This window comes from Salmo salar, chromosome ssa09, assembly GCF_905237065.1.
Source record: "Salmo salar chromosome ssa09, Ssal_v3.1, whole genome shotgun sequence".
NCBI lineage: Eukaryota > Metazoa > Chordata > Actinopteri > Salmoniformes > Salmonidae > Salmo > Salmo salar.
In genome coordinates, this window is record NC_059450.1 from 56,679,949 (window position 1) to 56,704,073 (window position 24,125).

The following is a 24,125-nucleotide window of genomic DNA, read 5'->3' on the forward strand; positions in this document are numbered from 1 at the left end:
GCATCTAAATCTTTTAAGGGGGGGGGTTAGAAGGATTACTTTATCCTATCCTAGGTATTCCTTAAAGAGGTGGGGTTTCAGGTGTCTCCGGAAGGTGGTGATTGACTCCGCTGTCCTGGCGTCGTGAGGGAGCTTGTTCCACCATTGGGGTGCCAGAGCAGCGAACAGTTTTGACTGGGCTGAGCGGGAACTGTGCTTCCTCAGAGGTAGGGGGGCCAGCAGGCCAGTGGTGGATGAACGCAGTGCCCTTGTTTGGGTGTAGGGCCTGATCAGAGCCTGGAGGTATGGAGGTGCCGTTCCCTTCACAGCTCCGTAGGCAATCACCATGGTCTTGTAGCGGATGCGAGCTTCAACTGGAAGCCAGTGGAGAGAGCGGAGGAGCGGGGTGACGTGAGAGAACTTGGGAAGGTTGAACACCAGACGGGCTGCGGCGTTCTGGATGAGTTGTAGGGGTTTAATGGCACAGGCAGGGAGCCCAGCCAAAAGCGAGTTGCAGTAATCCAGACGGGAGATGACAAGTGCCTGGATTAGGACCTGCGCCGCTTCCTGTGTGAGGCAGGGTCGTACTCTGCGAATGTTGTAGAGCATGAACCTACAGGATCGGGTCACCGCCTTGATGTTAGTGGAGAACGACAGGGTGTTGTCCAGGATCACGCCAAGGTTCTTAGCACTCTGGGAGGAGGACACAAGGGAGTTGTCAACCGTGATGGCGAGATCATGGAACGGGCAGTCCTTCCCCGGGAGGAAGAGCAGCTCCGTCTTGCCGAGGTTCAGCTTGAGCTGGTGATCCGTCATCCACACTGATATGTCTGACAGACATGCAGAGATGCGATTCGCCGCCTGGTTATCAGAAGGGGGAAAGGAGAAGATTAATTGTGTGTCGTCTGCATAGCAATGATAGGAGAGACCATGTGAGGATATGACAGAGCCAAGTGACTTGGTGTATAGCGAGAATAGGAGAGGGCCTAGAACAGAGCCCTGGGGGACACCAGTGGTGAGAGCGCATGGTGCGGAGACAGATTCTCGCCACGCCACCTGGTAGGAGCGACCTGTCAGGTAGGACGCAATCCAAGCGTGGGCCGCGCCGGAGATGCCCAACTCGGAGAGGGTGGAGAGGAGGATCTGATGGTTCACAGTATCAAAGGCAGCAGATAGGTCTAGAAGGATGAGAGCAGAGGAGAGAGAGTTAGCTTTAGCAGTGCGGAGAGCCTCCGTGACACAGAGAAGAGCAGTCTCAGTTGAATGCCCAGTCTTGAAACGTGACTGATTAGGATCAAGAAGGTCATTCTGAGAGAGATAGCAGGAGAGCTGGCCAAGGACGGCACGTTCAAGAGTTTTGGAGAGAAAAGAAAGAAGGGATACTGGTCTGTAGTTGTTGACATCGGAGGGATCGAGTGTAGGTTTTTTCAGAAGGGGTGCAACTCTCGCTCTCTTGAAGACGGAAGGGACGTAGCCAGCGGTCAAGGATGAGTTGATGAGCGAGGTGAGGAAGTGGAGAAGGTCTCCTGAAATGGTCTGGAGAAGAGAGGAGGGGATAGGGTCAAGTGGGGAGGTTGTTGGGCGGCCGGCCGTCACAAGACGCGAGATTTCATCTGGAGAGAGAGGGGAGAAAGAGGTCAAAGCACAGGGTAGGGCAGTGTGAGCAGGACCAGCGGTGTCGTTTGACTTAGCAAACGAGGATCGGATATCGTCAACCTTCTTTTCAAAATGGTTGACGAAGTCATCCGCAGAGAGGGAGGGGGGGAGGGGGAGGAGGATTCAGGAGGGAGGAGAAGGTAGCAAAGAGCTTCCTAGGGTTAGAGGCAGATGCTTGGAATTTAGAGTGGTAGAAAGTGGCTTTAGCAGCAGAGACAGAAGAGGAGAATGTAGAGAGGAGTGAGTGAAAGGATGCCAGGTCCGCAGGGAGGCGAGTTTTCCTCCATTTCCGCTCGGCTGCCCGGAGCCTTGTTCTGTGAGCTCGTAGTGAGTCGTCGAGCCACGGAGCAGGAGGGGAGGACCGAGCCGGCCTGGAGGATAGGGGACAGAGAAAATCAAAGGATGCAGAAAGGGAGGAGAGGAGGGTTGAGGAGGCAGAATCAGGAGATAGGTTGGAGAAGGTTTGAGCAGAGGGAAGAGATGATAGGATGGAAGAGGAGAGAGTAGCGGGAGAGAGAGAGCGAAGGTTTGGACGGCGCAATACCATCCGAGTAGGGGCAGAGTGAGAAGTGTTGGATGAGAGCAAGAGGGAAAAGGATACAAGGTAGTGGTCAGAGATTTGGAGGGGAGTTGCAATGAGATTAGTGGAAGAACAGCATCTCGTAAAGATGAGGTCAAGCGTATTGCCTGCCTTGTGAGTAGGGGGGGAAGGTGAGAGGGTGAGGTCAAAAGAGGAGAGGAGTGGAAAGAAGGAGGCAGAGAGGAATGAGTCAAAGGTAGACGTGGGGAGGTTAAAGTCACCCAGAACTGTGAGAGGTGAGCCATCCTCAGGAAAGGAACTTATCAAGGCGTCAAGCTCATTGATGAACTCTCCAAGGGAACCTGGAGGGCGATAAATGATAAGGATGTTAAGCTTGAAAGGGCTGGTAACTGTGACAGCATACCACTACTTCCACCACTACTACTAATACTACTTTCTTGCCAATAACTTAACCTACACTCCCTCCTTTTGTCGATTGCTTTTGCTTTCCTCATCGGACTCTCTATCCTGACTCTGCTGACTAGCTGGAATGTCCCGCAAACAAGTTGGCAAGCGGAATCAAATTAGCTCTCTTCATTACTTGTATTTATTTTTTGGTCGTAATTGATTTGGAGAAATGAATCTGAACATGTGAGTGAGTCCTTATTAGAAAAATAGCCACCCACACACCCACTGTAAAAAATACAACAGTTTAGTTTGCAGCAAAAGTGACAGCGATCGATCCAATTTGTACGGAGCTAAGAGCATTTATGTGCTTGGAGCGGCTCGTCGTGTGGAATTTTGATACTGTCCGACAAAAGAGGGGCTTGAGATTCTATTGACATTTAAAACACTCTGCTGTCGTCTGGAGGAGGACATGAAAGCCTATCCCAGCAGGGCATCCAGTTTGAAAAAACACAGACTCGTCTTGAATACTGGCGTGTGCAAGTTGATGATGCATATATTAACTGGCCTCCTGAGAGCCACCGTTTAGCAGATCTGTGAGTTGTTGTGGTCAGGTAGAAAGAACACAGCATATTGTTACCTTTCAACTAGGGTGTCCATATTAGGACAACCTCTTGTGACTATAAGGCTGACTTAATAGGAGTAACCTCAAACTAGCTTGTATGAAGCTGGGAAAACTCAAATTGTGGCTTTGTTAACCTTTGTTCATTATTTTGTTAACCTTTGTTCATTCCCCCCTTGGTTTGCTCCAGATCTGAGGGTTATTTGATTAATTTCCCCCACATCTTTCCCACCTTCTCAGAATGTTGGGCTGTATGCTGCAGTAGTTTTCAATTAAAAATGGCAAACCTGCAATTGTTCCCATTTTATCAGCACCCGAGATACAATCAGTGGATCCAATTGTGTAATTCATGTAATCACAGCGCGATAAACTTAATTACCATCAGGTGAAAGCATTCTGAGCAAGGAGTGTGTCCCTGCATGCCTGTGTGTGTGTGTATGTGTGTGTGTGCGTGCGTACGTGCATGCGTGCGTGCGTGAGAGAGAGAGAGAGAGATAAAGAGATGAAGAAAGAGAGAAAGGAGAGATATCCAGCAGGAGATTCCTCCATATGCCCCCCTACAGAACCCCAAAAATGGATTCTAAGCAAGGACACTCTCTATGCCAGCCAGAGAGCCTCACAGATCCACCTTCCATACAATTACATCTGGTTCTTATCTACTGCGCCCAATTGTTATCTTAACTAGATTAGTTTAGCATCATTGACAAGATGATACAGGAATGCTCTGAGGAGAAGTTGTGTATAGCCTACATATGATACACTATAGAGCTATTTTGAGTCATAGTTGTAATACAGAGAAGTATGAATAGATGTTTACAGATACAATCTAGTTGTTATCCTAATTACATTAGCTTAGCATCATTGAGGAGATGATACAGGAACATTAGCGCTCTGAGGAGAAGTCCGCCTTCGTGTATATCTGTGATAAACAATTAGCATCGAGGAGACGATTCATTAACTCTAGTGCTAGTCTTTGTCTTCGTGTCTATCCGTAATACATTGCACGGAGCTATTTTGAGTTACAGTTGTAATGCGGAGAGGTATGAATTGATGTTTACCGATTAGATCAGCCGTTTGGGGAAGCGAGATGTTTGACCTTTTACGAGTTGACAAAACGAAGCCAGAGTCTGGTAAACACGGCAGATCTGCATTGTCATGTTTTCACTGACGCTAAATTACACAAAAACCATGCTGTGGGAGGAGCAGGATGACATTGGGAACCGCACTAGAAATAAACAACAAATTGTAAGTATGTTCTACCAGAAAAGGCGTAGTTAACAAGATGACACGTGCTTTATGATCTATATACAGGTACATACGTTTTGGTGTCTGCATTTAACACTGGAAATAGGTAGATATGATGACATGTTTTTTGATACATGTGATATACTGTACATATTTGTTGTATGCTTGTGGTTGTCTTTACATATATATGCATGAGCCTGTGTCCCTGTCTGTGTATGCTCTACACACAGCTCGCTAGGATGAATCTTGGATGTCAGTCAATGGCACAATTTTTTTCTGCTGACTCTACCAACTCAATCATTCAATACTTAACCCACACTGACCTAACACCTTATGTCTGATTGTTCACTATCCAGTTCCAATCCATTTCAGAGGTGGTCATTACACCATGTGCACGATGTGATCCCTCCACTCATTGAGTTGTTGCAACAGCAGCTGGGTGCAAGCACGGAGCTGTGAATACTCAAGTGAGGCTAACTTGCCCTTCCTCTCGACGCACATTAATATTTCAGCGGTGAGCATAGCAAAATAAATCGACAGTAAAATTGACACTGAATCTTCCTTTTAATTTTTCAAATGCTGAGGAGGGAGGGAGGAGAGGGAAAGTGGTCTCGATGGGGAAGTAGAGATTCATCTAACCACTGACACAACACTTCACAGCCCTACCCTTTCATTAGCGCGTGTGTGTGTGTGTGCGTTCGTGTGTGAATGCATGTGTACGCGTTCTTCGCGGCAGGATGTGCTTGTCTGGTCATGAGCAGTACCTAGGGTTACACATTTTGGGGAATATTCAGAGGTGGAAACTTTTTGTGCGAATTAACGGGAATATATGGGAATTAACTGAAATATATGCAAATTAATATTAATACCATTTAAATGTAGATGTTTTTTGCATTGGATATATTTACCATATCATTTGGAGACAGAAACATAAACCTTTTACCTTATCATAAGTAGACATAATTGCAAATGATGAAATCCTTCCAATAGAAATAAAAAAAAACTATTTAATTACAAATTGAACTTTATTTAAATGAGTTGACTCTGCACATGGGATGATTTCACTGAACAATAAAAAAAGAGAATATTGAATGATCCCCAATGATTCATCGCATCTCCCAAAAGTGTTTTCAACAAACATCTGTAAAATGATAGTCTTGAAACTAAAGCTTTGGTTGTCTTCCTCTTAGGCTTCCATGTCTTCTACGTGGACCTCCTCAATGTCCACCTCTTGAACATCAGATGCTGAGGCCTCATCTTCACTGTCACTTTCCAACCTTGTTGAGGATGGCTCGTTGTCAGGCTCGAAAAGCCTAAAATTTGCCCGGATGGACACCATTTTTTCAACCCTTGTATTGGTCAGCCTGTTGCGTGCTTTGGTGTGTGTTCCCAAACAAGGACCAGTTGCGTTCTGAAGCGGCTGATGGTGGGATTTGTAGGATGATGGAAGCAACAGGGGAAAGAGCCTCAGATCCACAAAGTCCCTTCCACCAGGTGACTGATGAGATATGGTGGCACAACCATCCCAAAGCCCTTGCATGGAAGTGTACTTCACCAGACTGCCAAGAACCTTGCCCTCATCCAGGCCAAGGTGGCAAGACATGGTAGTGATGACACCATAGGCCTTGTTGATCTCTGCACCAGACAGGATGCTCTTGCCAGCATACTTGAGGTCCAACATGTACTCTGCAGAGTGTATGGGCTTCAGGCAGTCTTCACGCTTTTTGATGTATTTCAGAACTGCAGTTTCCTTTGCTTGGCGCAACAGTGAAGTGGACAAGGCAGTACAGATTTCTTCTCTTCTTTCAGAGTCTGAACATCAGACAGGATGGCATTGTCTCCCTCAATCCGTGCAATGGCTACTGCTATAGGTTTCAGGATTTTCAGGCTGCTCACCACTCTCTCCCAAAATACATCATCCAGGAGGATCCTCTTGATGGGGCTGTCCATATCGGCAGACTGTGATATGGCCATTTCTTGGAGAGATTCGTTCCCCTCCAGGAGACTGTTAAACATGATGACAACACCACCCCAACGGGTGTTGCTGGGCAGCTTCAATGTGGTGCTCTTATTCTTCTCACTTTGCTTGGTGTGTTACATTTCTGCTATAACTTGATGACCCTTCACATACCTAACCATTTCCTTGGCTCTCTTGTAGAGTGTATCCATTATTTTCACTGCCATGATGTCCTTGAGGAGCAGATTCAATGCATGAGCAGCACAGCCAATGGGTGTGATGTGAGGGTAGGACTCCTCCACTTTAGACCAAGCAGCATTCATGTTCGCAGCATTGTCTGTCACCAGTGCAAATACCTCCTGTGGTCCAAGGTCATTGATGACTGCCTTCAGCTCATCTGCAATGTAGAGACCGGTGTGTCTGCTGTCCCTTTTGTCTGTTCTCTTGTAGAATACTGGTTGAGGGGTGGAGATGATGTAGTTAATTATTCCTTGCCCACAAACATTCGACCACCCATCAGAGATGATTGCAATACAGTCTGCTTTCTCTATGATTTTCTTGACCTTCACTTGAACTCTGTTGAACTCTGCATCCAACAAATGAGTAGACAAAGCATGTCTGGTTGGAAGGGTGTATGCTGGGTGAAGAACATTCAGAAATCTCTTCCAATACACATTGCCTGTGAGCATCAGAGGTGAACCAGTTGCATACACAGCTCGAGCAAGACATTCATCAGCATTTCTCTGACTACGTTCCTCCATTAAGTCAAAAAACGTCTGATTCCAGGAGCTGTTGCTATCAATGAGGTGTCTGATTCATCATTTTCACCTCGAATAGAAGTAGAGAGACTTTTGTCAGAGGTTGCTTGTTTTGAGTGCTGAGGGAACTTTATGCACTTGGCCAGATGATTCTGCATCTTTGTTGCATTCTTCACATATGATTTGGCACAGTATTTGCAAATGTACACAGCTTTTTCTGTTTCTGACTGTGTCTGTATCTGCACGTGTAAGTCTGTGTATGCACTTGGGACATTGACAGAGACACTGATTTGCAATAAGATTTGACACTCAGCTGCCAGCCTTACTCAGAGATAAAGGACATTAACCTCTATGGGCTAGGTGGGACGCTAGCGTGCCACCCGTGGTGCACTCCATCAACAGCAGGTGCATTTCAAGAGCGGCAAATTTGAATCCAAATAAATGTCAAAATTCAAATTTTTCAAAAATACAACTATTTTACACCATTTGAAAGATAAACGTCTCCTTAATCTAACCACGTTTTACGATTTCAAAAAGGTTTTACAGCGAAAGCATAAATTTAGAGTATGTTAGGACAGTACATTTACAAGAGTTGTGTGTAATGTTTTGTCAAGTCAAAGACAGGGTCACCAAAACCATAAAACCAGCTAAAATGATGCACTAACCTTTTACAATCTCCATCAGATGACACTCCTAGGACATTATGTTAGACAATGCATGCATTTTTAGTTCTATCAAGTTCATATTTATATCCAAAAACAGCGTTTTACTATGGCATTGATGTTGAGGAAATCGTTTCCCTCCAATAACCGGCAGTCAAGTCAGCGTCACAAATTAAATAATTAAAATTAGAAAACATTGGTAAAATATTATATTGTCATTTAAAGAATTATAGATTTACATCTCTTGAACGCAATCAACTTGCCAGATTTAAAAATTACCTTACTGGGAAATCACACTTTGCAATAATCTGAGCACTGCGCCCAGAAAAATACGCGTTGCGATACAGACTAGACGTCATGTTGGGGAGATCTAAAATCGAAAATACTATGTAAATAATCCATTACCTTTGATTCTCTTCATCAGATGTCACTTCCAGGTATCACAGGTCCATAACGAATGTAGTTTTGTTCAAAAAAGCTCATCATTTATGTCCAAAAATCTCCGTCTTGTTAGCACATGATCTAAGCCAGCCGGACTTCTCGTCATGAACGAGGGAAAAAATATATTTCCGTTCGTTCAAACATGTCAAACGTTGTATAGCATAAATCATTAGGGCCTTTTTAACCAGAACATGAATAATATTCAAGGTGGACGAATGCATACTCTTTTATAACGTATTGGAACGAGGGTACCCAACATGAACTCGCGCGCCAGGTGTCTAATGGGACATCATCGTTCCATGGCTCTTGTTCGGTCAGATCTCCCTCCAGAAGACTCAAAACACTTTGTAAAGGCTGGTGACATCTAGTGGAAGCAATAGGAAGTGCCAAAATATTCCTCAGCCCCTGTGTTTTTCAATGGGATAGGTTTAAAGTCAATACAACACATCAGGTATCCACTTCCTGTCAGAAAATGTCTCAGGGTTTTGCCTGCCAAATGAGTTCTGTTATACTCACAGACACCATTCAAACAGTTTTAGAAACTTTAGAGTGTTTTCTATCCATATATAATAAGTATATGCATATTCTAGTTACTGGGTAGGATTAGTAACCAGATTAAATCGGGTACATTTTTTTATCCAGACGTGCAAATGCTGCCCCCTAGCCCTAACAGGTTAAGGAGAGACCCAATGTACGTGGAGAAGTTAAAAGCTTCATTTCCATTAGTTCTATGCTTGTGTACGTGCATGTGTGTATTACTGTTGTAGTTGACAGATCCAGCTACAGCGTTATACACCTTTTATCCTCTTGAGGATACAATCCCGATAACGGGATTGGTTGACAACAACCAGTGAGATAGCACGGCGCGATATTCAAAACAAAATCATCTCAAAATTAAAATTCAAGTATTATACGGCATTTTAAAGATACTCTACTCGTTAATCCAATCACATTGTCCGATTTCAAAAAGGCTTTACGGTGAAAGCAAAACATTAGATTATTTTAGCATAGCACCTCAGCAAAAAAAAAAAAAAAAAAAGCAATTTTCCAAGCACGATAGCCATCGCAAAACCAGATATTCAGCTAAAATTAAGCACTAACCTTTGACAATCTTCATCAGATGACACTCCTAGGACATCATGTTAGACAATACATGTATTTTTTGTTCGATTAAGTTTATATTTATATCCAAAAACCCAATTTTTACATTGGCACGTGACGTTCAGAAAAGGTTTTCTCCCCATAACTACCGGTGAATTTAATTTACAGAAGAACTCATAAACGTTGAAAAAATGTATAACAATTATTTAAAGAATTAGAGATAATCTACTCCTTTATGCAACCACTTTGTCAGATTTCAAAATAACGTTACGGAAAAAGCACATTGTTCAATATTCTGAGTACAGAACTTAGCCTTCAATGCTAAGCTATACAGTTAGCCTACAACCACGGCGTCGACAAATCTCTAACATTATGTTAGAAATATTTACTTACCTTTGCTGATCTTCGGCGGAATGCACTCGGATGGGCACCCACTTCCACAAGAAATGTTCATTTGTTCTGCAAAGTCCATCATTTATGTCCAAATATGTCCGTTTTGTTGACCCATCCAGAACACTTTACAATGCCATGTGGCGTGGACGCAAATCCATAGACGAAATGTTCAAAGTTCCATTACCGTTTGTAGAAACACGTCAAACGATGTTTACAATCAATCCTTTAGGGTATTTTTTTACGTAAAATTGCGATAATTTTACAACCGGGCAATAGCTATTCATCCCAGAAGAAAAATATAAAAACGATGACGTCACGTGTACGCGCATCATAAGACACCTCTCCTCAGACTGGCCAATGATTGACTGAGCCAAAATGATCTGCCCGGTAACAGCTGACAGTTGAAACCAGTTCCTAAAGATTGTTGACAGCCAATGGAAGAGTTAGGAGGTGTAACGTAAATCCTATGTCACTGTAGTTTTTCAAGGGATTCAAAACAAAAACGACATTTCTAATTTCTCCTGATTCAATTTTTCTCAGTTTTTTTGCCTGCCATATGAGTTCTGTTATACTCACAGACACCATTCAAAGAGTTTTAGAAACTTCAGAGTGTTTGCTATTCAAATCTACTAATAATATGCATATTCTATTTTCTGGGCCAGAGTAGTAACCTGTTTAAATTGGGTACGTTTTTCATCCGGCCGTGAAAATACTGCCCCCTAGCCCCTAGAGGATATTATACTACTAGTCCTTTGTGTGTTCTGTACCGTCTTGTTTTTTAACATCTCCGGGTAGCTAATTGATGCGAAGCCTGCATCTCTCTCAGTCAAGTTCTAAATGTGCATGATTTCATAAGCAATTCTATCACTGTCTTCATTTATTTAATTCACTGAATGAACACACTGGCATTATGATTGATTAAGTAATTATAAATGGAGCCAATATCCAGAAGCGTTTTTTTGTGTCTCTTTTTTTTTCTCTGATTTCTAACAATAATCTCCAGGCTGTGTCCCAAATAGCACCCTATTTCCTTCATAGTGCACTACTTTTGACCACAGGCCTATGGGCCCGGTCAAACGTAATGTGTCTTCCCTGTGGTTCAGTTGGTAGTGCATGGTTTTTGCAACGCCAGCATGGTGTGTGCAATGCCAGGGTTGTGGGTTCGATTCCCACGGGGGGCCAGTACAAAAAAAAATAAATGCATGAAATGAAATGTATGTATTCAGTACTGTAAGTCGCTCTGGATAAGAGCGTCTGCTAAATGACTAAAATGTAAATAGGGTGCCATTTGGGATGCCGACAAAAGGTTTCTCCTCAGCCAAACTATCCTTGTCAATATACATTTGAGTAAATGAGTAGCTCTTCAGTCATCTGACCACTCCCTCGGTTGTGCTCCATTTCCATCCTTTTTCACCGGGGGGGTCACCGCTAAATGAGGATGTGCTCTGATTGCTTGTGCAGCCGTACAATGAAACGTAATTACACATGGAGGAGTGGCAGGAGAGACACTATCAGACAATTCTCACCTTCTTGGAAGTGAAGGACAGAGGGGGAGAGAGAGAGATAGAGAAGAAGGGAGAGAAAGAGAGAGGGGGCAGAGAGGGAGAGAGAGAAGAAAGAAAAGGCGAGAATGAAAGAGATAGGAAGACGGGACAGCAATATGAATGAGAATGGGGGGAAAAAATGTTGTCTATGGCATGTCCAAGGTGTTTTGTTAATTACTTTGGATAACGTCCAGCCGTTTTCAATGAGTTTTACAGTGCTGTGGATTTCAATTTGGTACAATTTTAATTATTTTCACTGTGTGAAATGCACCCAACTTTTGTGTTCTTTTCATGGGCACAACAAACCTTTTTCCTACATTCAAATGAAGTTTTAGGGAGCTGGAGAAGTATTCTGGTTGTTATTGACTAGAATTCTGAGTTCAGACAGTTGTAGGCACACCTGAGTCTGGTTGTGCTCCAGGTTTCTTAATTAGCTTTTCCTGGTTGTTTTTTTTGCCACTGTGCTGCTGCTTCCTCTTTGGAGGTGTAGGTAGGGATAATGTAAAGCAATTTGTGAGAAATGTTTTTAGGAAAAAAAGCCAGCCTATAGAGTATATTTTAAAACTGACTATCACATTTTTCTTACCAACCACATTCCTGATACAGTTCTGCAGTGCTAGATTCAGTCAGACACATCTGTCACAACATTGGGTCCACAATGTTTTCAAAATGAGGAAACAATTCTGGGAGTCAATCTGTATATGACCAAACTCTTCTTTTCACTTTTAATCTACTGGTATGCTGTCACAAACTTCCCAGACCTGAACTCTGAGCTTATGAAACAAAGTTGTCCTCATTACTGTGTGTTTTGTTTAATTAGTCACTATTTATCAGTCTATTTACCATTGGCAAAGGGTATTTTCATCATCACTAAGCCACGATTAAGGCCTTGTTTTTAGCACACGGCAACGTGACACCAAGTCAGACTTACTGTAGCCTGAAAGCCAAGTGCTTTTTTTGGGATTCGACCTTGTTCAACTTCTTGGTTTTGTCGTAAACCATTCAAAAATAAAAACACACACACACTTCCGCTGGAAAAACAACAGAAACATTTATTTTCAAAATGGCCACATAAATTGACTTGTTTGTTTACCTGTGTGCATGCAAGAGTTATTCAAATGGTGCACGTCACTCTGGTCGGCGAGGGGGCCAAAAAGCCCTCTTAATAAATCTCCTCTAACCCAGTTCCATTAATGTTTATTTAATGTTTTTTCCTATGTGCCTGTTGGACCCTGGTACTCTGGAGGCCCAACGCTAAACCTGAGCTTTTCCTACCCAGGCTCTCAGGCTTCTTTATCCCCTGTGTCCCTCTGAGCCAAATTACACTATGGCTGCCCAGTAGACTGGACACAGTCTATCCAGCCAGGCAGCAGAGTGTTAGAGGAGGAGGGAGAGAGGGATGGAGAGAGAGAGAGGGATGGAGAGAGAGAGTGATGGGAGAGAGGGAGGAGACCGTTGTGGGCAGCACCATAAACCATGCCCAACACCATTGACATGGCCCCACATTTCAGGACATGTCCCTTGGACAGCAACATTGGGGTGAGCCAGGTATGGCCGTGATGGCGCCGGTGCCAACCAGTACCAGCCTGTTGTATTGTGTTGTGTACAGAACAGAATTGGAGGCCACACGTTAGCTGGAGCAGACTGGCAGCCCCATGTGACGGGCCGTGGCAGAGACCGCGGAGGCTGTCACAGGGCGTTAGCGCCCAGGCCAACTCATGGGATTGGATGTGACCTGGTGGTGCTGAGGTGGAGTGAGGAGGATGGAGAGAGAGAGGCATTAGACAGGGACAGACATAGAGGTGTTAGCCGGCTGAGAGTGGAGAAATGGTGGGCTCGGACCGCCTATGACAGAACACAGTTCTCTACTGGGCTAAATGTCCTTAAGAATCCAATAATGATTAAACATTTTTTTTTAATAGCTGACTAGCCTCCTGAATTTGGATAGCTCAGGTAAGATCATCTAGGATTGTCCAGATGATATGCAAAAGGAAGAGTAAGGGACAACATAGCAACATTGCAAATTACAGCCAGAGCTGATAAAGAACTAGTATATTGTTCTAGGAATCTAGAAAATGATATAATATTCTGAGTACAGGACAGTCTAGTAGCCAGTCCATTAATCCATATATATATCCAGTACATCCCTTTTATCAGCCCACTACAACTCCCTAACAATGAATCTTGCTCTGCGTCAGTGATGTAAGGCGCAGTGCAGAGGTAATGCAGCCTTTCCTTTCCTCCTTTGAGGACAGCTGGTGGAGAGAGAGACAGGGAGATGAGAGGAGACTGACAAACAGGCAGAGCCTGGCTGCCAGAGGAGGCTGCGTTATGCTTTACCTTGAGACCCTCTCCGCTCAGAGCTTTTTGAAGCCCAGGTGACACAGGAAACAGGCACAATGAGTGCTGAGAGCACTTCTGAAAGTTTCCTCTCTCTCTGAATATGGGAGGACAGGGAGGAATGAGGAGGTAGAGAGGGAGCAGGGAGAGAGGGAAGAAAGACAGAGAGAAAACTGTGTATCTGTATGTGCGTGTGTGTGATTTTGAGATGGAGAGAATGGGGAAATAGCAAGGAAGCAAGAAAATAAGAAGGAGAAAAAAAATAGCAGGACAATGGAAGAGAGAGAGACCAGCAGAGAGAATGCAAGAGAATAGCAGAGCAACAGAGAGAGACTGTATGAGAAATTGAGAGATTTTGTTTGAGAAGGCTGCATGCTGGCACTGCTGTAGCACAGTCAGGTGTCAGATACTGTCAGTATGACATGTCTTTGATGTGGAAAGAACAGTCGCTGAATCCCATTGAGCCTAACACCAGTCCCGACTGACTGACTGACTGACTGGCTGACTGGCTGACTGACTTGACTGACTTGACTGACTGACTGACAAAAAAGGGCAGAGAGACAGAGGGTCAAGCAGCTAGGTGGATGGACAGGCACCCAGACAGACGGACAGCATCCCTTCACTGCTCTGGTGTAGATACCTCAGTCACTCATGCTAAACAACAACTGGCCCAGCAATCAATGCATGCCACACCACAGCACAGCCAAGTGAACAGCACAAGCACAGTTACCTGAACTGTCTCACCTGCTTGCATCATCCATTCACCTGTTACGAACACTTCTCATCCTCACGGTTTACTTACTTCAGCCTGTCTCTCCCCAGTGAGCATAGGCCATCGACGACTCCTCACCATCACACTCTGTTCTCTATTCTCACTGTTAGGTTGAGATATATCATAATAATGTTGTAATAATACTAATATCCCTTGCTTATATTTGGAACCAAACTTGCATAACCTGAATTGTATAAGCACTATTAGGTTGAACATGAACACTTGAAATCGGTGGGCCTCAAGGGAACCCCCTTCAAGCTAATGAGCATTCTGACTGCAACATTCTAACTGTGTAATTCATACATTTCATATATGCTAGCGCAAAAATAATCATTTTGTTGTGTTTATGAAGGCCTTGGGTAACATTATTGTATTTAAAATAACACTATAGCATTTTCATTAGTTTATGTTACTGTAGGATGGCTACAAAAACACAAATTCAAGTGTTCTATGCATTTTATTTGTGAAGTGCCTTTGTTACAACTATGAAACGGAAGGCATATGTGTTGGAACACAGTAACAGCTTATTTTTCTAATGACAAAATAAACTAAATACCCCAACCACCAAGACTGATTGTCAACAATACGCGTGGTCAAATGATGAAAACATCAGTAGCCTAAACATAATTTTAAGCACCAAGTGGCCTTGATAAATAGTGAAAATCAGCACAAAAGCAATAATGGCATTATAATTAATATAAGCATTGATATAGCAGCAGTCAAAAATAGTCAATTATTATCAGCTCATGTTTACATTTTGTGCGTCTTCACACAATGGCATTGGTTGAATTTAATTTAGCTGTTATCCCTTGTCCTAACAGTTGACACAAATCTTCGTAACTTTCACTTGCTTGACACACTTTGACATACCTTTGTTTGGTTGTAGTGCGTAATAGTCTCCGGTTCTCTCTTTATTGTGTCCCCATTATCTTGTCATTCTTCAGCACCATTGTGGAGTACTGTGCAACGGCTGTGCAGGTGCCTTATTTTGCGGTGCCGGCCAATGACAGTGAAGTGAAGAAACTGTCCAAGGTTACATTTCTCTGCTTGCCAACGCAAGGTTCCACAAGCCTCATCACCACATTCCCCGACACTCAATCCTGCTGCCTGATGTGGATCTTTTTCCAGATATTGAAAGCTGTTCAGCATGTACAATTACGCACACTCAGTGCTTGAGGCGTTACCACAGATCCGGGTTCGATCCGGGGCTGTGTCGCAGCCAGCCATGACCGGGAGACCCATGAGGCAATGCACAATTGGCCCAGGATCATCCAGGTTAGAGGAGGGTTTGGCCTCCAACTCCTGAGGTGGTCCGGGCGCATGCACAGTGACACGGTCGCCAGTTCTATGGAGTTTCCTCCGATACATTGGTACGGCTGACTTCCGGGTTAAGCGAGCAGTGTGTCAAGATGCAGTGTGGCATGGCAGGGTCGAGTTTCGGATGACGCATGGCTCTCGACCTTTGCCTCTCCCGAGTCCGTATGAGAGTTGCAGCGATGGGACAAGATTGTATCTACCAATTGGATAGCACGAAATTGTGGAGAAAAGGGGTAAAAAGTACTAAGAAATAAAATGTACGCACACTCTCACTGTGTAGCCTACTCCGAGTAGGCTAGAGTAGACTGAAAAGACTGCTTGGATTCGGTGGACTGATATAGGGTACATACCATTTTAAGATTAGAATTAGAATGGATCAATACAATAGAATGAACCCGCCTTGTTCTTCATTCACTATTGGTAATTACAGAATTATGCATCATTCCTTCCCCTCGCTCATAGATTTTTTTTTTTTTTACCTTTATTAACTCGGCAAGTCAGTTTAGAACAAATTCTTATTTACAATGACGGCCTACACCGGCCAAACCCGGACGACACTGGGCCAATTATGCACCTCCCTATGGGACTCCCAATCACTATCGGTTGTGATACAGTCTGGAATCGAAACCAGGGTGTCTGTAGTGATGCCTCTAGCACTGAGATGCAGTGCCTTAGACCGCTGCGCCACTCGGGAGCTCATCAACTCACAAATTCACCCCCTTTCTCATCATCATACTTTACTTAATTTATTGAATCTGTTGTTATTTTTGTGAAATTAGTTTTGGTATAGTTTAGGTTCAGTTTCGAAGCAATTATCAGGGCAATTATCAGCTGGGTATTTACAACTGTTGGGAGAAGGAGGGGCAACGGGGAAAACCCATTCAAAAAATGACATGCCCTCCTATAACTGGTTATAACTCCAGTTCTATTTGTGATATTAAGATTCCAACACCGACAGTTTGTTGTATAGACTTATTTAGGAAAAGTCAAGAATGGAGGGAGCATGACTTCATGAGCAGTCAAATTGACTGCTTTATTGGTTCTAGTGTTTAGCTAGAATCATATGACAAAGTGAGTGGGAGCACTTGTGTGAAACACTCAAACCTTGCACCATTAGTGGATTTGATGAAATATTTGGGCTCATTATCACGTGACACTAAAAGTGCTGCTTACAGCTGGTGAAGAGGAGAGAAAAATATTCAGGAACATTGGTTAAGCAGGACCATATTGTGGTTTAGCAGGACGTTATTGTGGTTTAGAAGGACTTTAATGTGATTTAGCCAGACCTTAATGGGCTAGAAATAGAACTACTGTACAACTTTGTTGAAAGTTGGCATCTTTGAGAGATTGGTTGTTTGCAAACAAGGTTTGATGTAAACACCCTTCCATCCAGCTCTTTTCATCTTTAAAGGGAGCTGATGAGAGAGGGAGAAAGAGAGAGAAACAATATATATAAAAAGAAAGATAGAGAAATGGAGAAAGTGACAGAGCAAGAGTGAGAGAAAGGGGAGAGTAAGCGAGATAGACAGTGTGACAGAAAAAGGGAAAGGGAGATGAAGGGAGAGATAAAGACATCTATCAGCCAGATAAATCTATCATCGCCAGGCTGTGTGGGCTGTAGCGTTGGTCACTACCAGTGCTGCTGTTGAGGTCCAGTAAACACTGACCCGCTGAGAGCTAATCCAGCTTGTCTCGCCTCCCGCCGGCCCTGCTTTCATCCCCGCTCAGCTTGATCCAACGTCGGCGAGGACACGGCTGCAGCAAGGCCCCCGATCAGCCATCACACCCCCACCCCTGATAGATCCCATACACACCAGCCCCATCCATAGATCCACAGCCCAGCCCATAGGCATGTAGATCAGCTTTAGACAGCCTTGGACAGATGCACAAATGCATAGATCAGGAGATACAGGTAGATAGATGAAGGATTATGTAAGTGATTGATAGAACAGTGGCGGTGTTGGATGCTGTGTTGTGTCTAATAATCCTCAGTGTTGTTGTGTGTTGCTGACAGTGAGAGCTCCGTAGTGGTTGTGTGTGTGTGTGTGTGTGTGTGTGTGTGTGTGTGTGTGTGTGTGTGTGTGTGTGTGTGTGTGTGTGTGTGTGTGTGTGTGTGTGTATCCATGCCTGCTGAAAGTTGTTTTGCAAAGTGTGTTCAATAGAGGTGTGCTTTTCACCTCATCTCACACACTGTCACACTGTGTGTTTTTCCATCTGCGTTTGTGGCAAAAAACAACCAGAGTCTGGTCTCCATGCGTTCAGCGGCCGCTGGGATAATGCTGCACTGACAGGAGCAGCTGTTAATGGCCATTCACCCTGTAGAAAGTGCTTCATCTGCTCTGTAAATTACACAGTGCGGCATGGGCCGCGGTTCAAGACGACCCAACCCCTCTCTTGTTGGGAGAAACAATGGAACAATGACTGAAATCAGCTATTCCAACAGCCATTTGTGTTGCGGCCAACTACAAAATACATTCCTATTACTCCTGGCCTGCATGCTATTAGCCCATGGTGCCAAAGACTCCAAAGTGAGATGGAGAGGTTATTGAAACACACACATTAGTTTCTCTGACCTCTCCCTGTGTGAAATGCAATGTTTTCTTTTAGCATTTTTTGTGAGCGTGGGTTTACAAACGAGTGAATGGGATGGTTTGATATCTAGCTCAGGGATGGTTTTCTATTGTTGGTATGACAACACACATTCTCTGACCTCTCCTGTCTGGAAGGCACTGGCTTTCGCGCCGCTATTCTTTTCCCTGCATGGGTGGGTTTACAAAGCGAGTGAATGATGCGAAGTTATATTTTTCTCCATTTGCTTAATGATGACTGTTTATTGTTGTTGTGACATCACACGTAATGGTGACAAAGTGTTATGAAGTCTAATTTTCGTGTTGTTGTACATTCTCACCTGGGTTCACATACTTTGAGCGTTTCCATGAGTCTGTCTGGAGTGCCAGTCTGCCTGGAGTGCCAGTTCACCTGGAGTGCCAGATGTGTGGGGTTTAACGTTTGGGGACCTTTCTATTGGTTTATTGAGCAAGGCAAGCTCAAATCAGGCACAATTAAAGTATTTGAATCGATTTTTCAAATGGTCTGACAAGTATTATTGATCAAAAGTACATGTTACTTTCCTTGACTGTACCTCCCTTCACGGCTTCTCCAAGCATTCGCGGGAGCAATACGAGAAGCTTTCCACCATGCACAAGAACATGCAGAAGCTATATGAGAGCCTGGGCAGCTACTACGCCTTCGACCCCCATGTCCTCAGCGTCGAAGACTTCTTCGGTGACCTGGCCTCCTTCCGTACCCTCTTTGTGGTGAGTACAGCACATATACAAGTTGTTCTCTTTGGAAAATATGTCTTACCTGTACGGTCATGACACACACACACACACACACACACACACATACAAACACACGCACGTGTTGTTTTTTCTCTATTTCCTCAATTTGTTATCCACAAAATGGGTGAATTTTGCATCCCTTTGAAATTTTAAGTAGAAATGATGCACCAATATTGAATGTTATTAGCCTGTTATATTAAATGAAGTGCACTTTAATATAGACCACGTGGAGAATTCAATACATCATATGTTTTATATGAATAAAGGCTTGCGAATGTGCCAAAATGCATCATTTTGACATGTCCCTACGCCAACCCTTTGTCACTTCTAGGAAGATTTCAACACACTTATCCTGAAATTTATCCAAGTTTCACCATCATTGTAAAGGCCTAGTCATTTTGCTGCTTTGACAAAGTCATTTCTGAAGATTATTATTTATATTCATGTGATTAGGGATGCATTCACGTATGTCCCTCATTTTAAAACAATTTAAAATAATCAACCATTCCACCAAGTTAAATTATTCACAGCAGGTGACATAATTTGGGTCTTCTGAACAGCATGGTGAAAAAGAAAAGTAAACTTTTTTGGTCTATTTATAATTGCTTTATCATCTTTGACTGAGGTGGTTGAACTCAACACATCAACCTTGTTCGCTCAATTAATGTTAGGAAAACTTGAATTTGATTTAACTTTCATTATGTGTGTAACATATGTATAATTCCTAATTTCATGAACACCATGTGGTCCCATGCTTTTCACCACATGAGGAGTAATGGCCGATCTTCACCTAAAACCTCAGCCCTTTTATTGTCAACCCTGTTAAAGGCCCAATGGTAACTTTAGAAGTTTGATAGGTGACTTTATTTATACTTGATCAATGAGAAAATGTGGGTTTTATCTCAAACATGCTTTTAAATAATAGTTAGGCGGTTACATAGGGTTGACAGACGGTGTGCTGAAAATGCAGATAAAATGCTCTTAGTACATAGGATTTTAATGCCTGAGATGGGAAGAAAAAAAAAATCTTCCGTAGGCTAAATATATCCTTCATGAAATTGAATGTTGAAAGAAGAGATATTTTAAAGATAATTTCTTAGAAGTTTGCACATTCAAAAGGCATCCATTTCGTGGAACGACCCAAAAGTAATTTCTGCCTGAGTTTTATTATTGCTATGTTGAATTAATTATGGATGAGAAATGCTGAGATACGTTAGTGTCCATTGACTTTAGTAAAGTGTAGTTCTACTGTACACTTAGAAAATATAGTTCCAAAAGGGTTTTCCGGCTGTCCCCATAGGATAACCTTTTTTGGCTCCAGGTAGAACCCTTTTGGGTTCCATGTAGAATCCTCTGTGGAAAGGGTTATACATGGAACCCAAAAGGGTTCTACCTGGAACCAAAAGGGTTCTACCTGGAATTCTATGGGGACAGCCGAAGAACCCTTCTAGGTTCTACATAGCACTTTTTTTTTTCTTAGAGTGTACTTCAACTCAAGGACAAAACTCATGAGGTAACAAAAACACATGTTTCTCCATTCCTCTTGAGAGAACACAAATGTGAACCATTCCAACAGCAGTGGGGACACGATAACTGAAAACAGTTTTTAGAAAGGAAAGCTTCTTTCAATTCATGAGCACTTCTATCTCAAACCATTAGTGAAATCCATGGCTGATGCCATTTTACTTTCGGTGTGTTACACCAAGAGCAAGAGCAGCTGTCTCAGATTTAAGAAAGTTGGCACCGTCTTAAGAGTAGATAAAGAAATTTGCCTTACAGACCTGGGAGCCTGACGACGGAGGGGCGGGTTTATAGGACAGATTAAGCCGTACATAAACTGTAGGCACTTCCCAAATAGCACCCTAGTCCCTACATAGTGCACTACTTTTTTTTACCAAGACCATGGTCAAAAAGTGATAACTATGTAGGGAATAGGGTGCCATTTGGGACACGGCCTGTGCCTGAGAATGGAATGTATAATGTATCACGGAAGAGTGTAAGCTCCACACTGATAAAAGAGACTTTGGAAGCTTCTTATCCCCTTTCAACGTACTTTCATTAGCGTGCCAGTGTACGTGTCGGAAAGAAAAATAAAGTGCCTCCGCCTTTGGTGCGTCAAACAGTCAAGCAGGTCTTACGCAGGTAGAGGGGTGTGGTAAGTCTGTCGAGGCCTGGGCTTATTAAAACTCTGAAGAGCTTGGAACCGTTGAGGGTGACTCTTTCTATTCTAGTATATTGTATTCTATAGTAAAAAAATAAATAAATATGTATTAGACTTATTAGCTACCTCCCACCATTTCAAGGAATACAATGACTAAGAATGATATCGTAGCATATGATGTATTGTATTACTCTGATATATTGTATTTTATTGTAAATATTATTTCTACATAAGTCCGCTGTATTTAAGCTATTACCTCCCACCATTTTCAAATAGCTAGTTAGTAGTGTTTGGATTGAACTGAATACAATGACTAAGGATTATATCATAGCAATTAGCTTTTACCCCCTTGAAAATCTAAATATATACATTCTTCAGAAATGAACAAATACATCCAAGAAATGTACTCAACCTCACACTCTGTATGAACAAATTGAGACAAATTATTTATAATGACCCAATTATGACTTACAGATTGTGCGTGAGTATGAGTACTTCTCCTGGAACAATCATTCTTGAGAACACAAACAAATCATGCATAGTTCAGTTCCAAAGAAAAGAGAAACCAGTGTGTGTTGGTAGCCAAGCCAGGATTTTTTTCTTTTCGCAACCAATGTTGTGATAATTGCATTGTTTGCTCTATAACCCGTTAGATATGCATTTATACGGAACCGTGATAGCCAATATAAGGCCAAAAAAGCCATGCAGTGGATCTTCCTGTAAAAGTTGCGTCATACTGCAGTACACCTTGCGGGCTACCGCAGAATTTTATGGTACGTTATTTCATTGTCAGCAATTGTTACCATTAATGCTAGTTAGTGCTAGTTTAAACACCAGAGGGCATCTTTGAGAAGCATTTGATAGCCTTCAATATTGGCTGTACTAGAGAATTTAAAACCTTTTTTGTAAGAACATAGTATATGGGATTGATTTGAAGAATTTTTGCTTAATTGATTTGATTAATATTGTAGTGTTTCTATTCTAAGAAAAATGAAAAATGAAACCCTCTGGGTTTCCGTTAGGAAAAATAGAGCTGTACAATATGGAGCTGTACAATGTGACGGTCGGGAGTAGGCTACAGTACTAAGAGCATAACATTTCCACACCCTAATTGTAGTCTAACCAATACCCAAACGGAGATTCAGTAAAAATAAAAATCTCATTGATTTATCAAGACCAGTCCCCATGCTTATCTCAGAGCAGCAAGAAACAGTGCCGAAATAGTTGACCACAGTGGGTAGCCTATTACTTCAAATCCTATTGCTTCTAACTTCACTATGCTTTTTAAATAAATAAGACCTAGACAGCTTTTAACAGCACATTACTCAACACTAGTGAGACTCATGTCGCCAAACGGTAGGCAAACAGTATATTGGAGAAAAAAAATGTCAATGACAAGACTCTCCGTCAATAATTACAGTGGCTTGCGAAAGTATTCCCCCTCTTGACATTTTTCCTATTTTGTTGCCTTTTGCCCATTCTTCAAGGTAAAAACACTCTAGCTCTGTCAAGTTGGACAGGTTCCACTGGTGTACTGCAATCTTTAAGTCATACCACAGATTCTCAATTGGATTGAGGTCTGGGCTTTGACTAGGCCATTCCAAGACATTTAAATGTTTCCCCTTAAACCACTCGAGTGTTGCTTTAGCAGTATACTTAGGGTCATTGTCCTGCTGGAAGGTGAACCTCTGTCCCAGTCTCAAATCTCTGGAAGACTGAAACAGGTTTCCCTCAAGAATTTCCCTGTATTTAGCACCATCCATCATTCCTTCAATTCTGACCAGTTTCCCAGTCCCTGCCGATGAAAAACATCCCCACAGCATGATGCTGCCACCACCCTGCTTCACTGTGGGGATGGTGTTCTCGGGGTGATAAGAGGTGTTGGGTTTGCACCAGACATAGTGTTTTCCTTGATGACCAGAAAGCACAATTTTCTCATCTAAAATCAAATCAAATGTCATTAGTCACATGCGATGAATAGAACCGGTGTAGACCATGCTTACTTTCGAGCCCCTAACCGACAGTGCAGTTTAAAAGAATATGGATAAGAATAAGAGATAAAAGTAACAAGTATTTAAAAAGCAGCAGTAAAAAATAACAATATAAACATGGGGGTGCTGGCACACCCCCATTACTCTACCCCCATGAGTCAATGTGCGGGGGCACCGGTTAGTTGAGGTAGTATGTACATGTTGTTAGAGTAAATTAGATGACAACAGAGAGTGGCAGTGGTGTGTAGAGGGGAGGTGGGGTGCAATGTGAATAGTCTGGGTAGCCATTTGACTAGATGTTCAGGAGTCTTGTGGCTTGGGGGTAGAAGCTGTTTAGAAGCCTCTTGGACCTAGACTTGGCACTCCGGTACCGCTTGCCGAGTGGTAGCAGGGAGAACAGTCTATGACTAGGGTGGCTGGAGTCTTTGACAATTTTTAGGGCCTTCCTCTAACACCGCCTAGTATAGAGGTCCTGGATTGCAGGAAGCTTGGCCCCAGTGTTGTACTGGGCCATTCGCACAACCCTCTGTAGTGCCTTGTGGTCGTAGGCCGAACAGTTGCCATACCAGGCAGTGATGCAACCAATCAGAATGCTCTCGATGGTGCCGCTGTAGAACCTTTTGAGGATCTGACCAGAGTTCCTTCTTCCATATGTTTGGGGAGTCTCCCACATGCCTTTTGGCCAACACCAAATGTGTTTGCTTGTTTTTTTCTTTAAGCAATGGCTTTTTTCTGGCCATTCTTCCGCAAAGCCCAGCTCTGTGGGGTATACGCCTTAAAGTGGTCCTATGGACAGATACTTCAATCTCCGCTGTGGAGCTTTGCTGCTCCTTCAGGGTTGTCTTTGCTCTCTTTGTTGCCTGTCTGATTAATGCCCTCCTTGCCTGGTCCGTGAGTTTTGGTGGGTGGCCCTCCCT

General features: G+C 43.1%; 1 protein-coding gene across 5 annotated transcripts in view; it reads left to right on the top strand.

Annotated features, from left to right (window-relative positions):
• The window catches only part of LOC106611507 (protein diaphanous homolog 2), a 687,763-nt gene that overhangs the window by 560,462 nt on the left and 103,176 nt on the right, over positions 1 to 24,125 (top strand). For all 5 annotated transcript variants that reach the window (XM_014211777.2, XM_014211776.2, XM_014211774.2 and 2 more), the window contains one exon: positions 18,865 to 19,029. In XM_014211777.2, the coding sequence (XP_014067252.1) occupies positions 18,865 to 19,029 (165 nt within the window). The remainder of the gene's footprint in view (positions 1 to 18,864; positions 19,030 to 24,125) is intronic.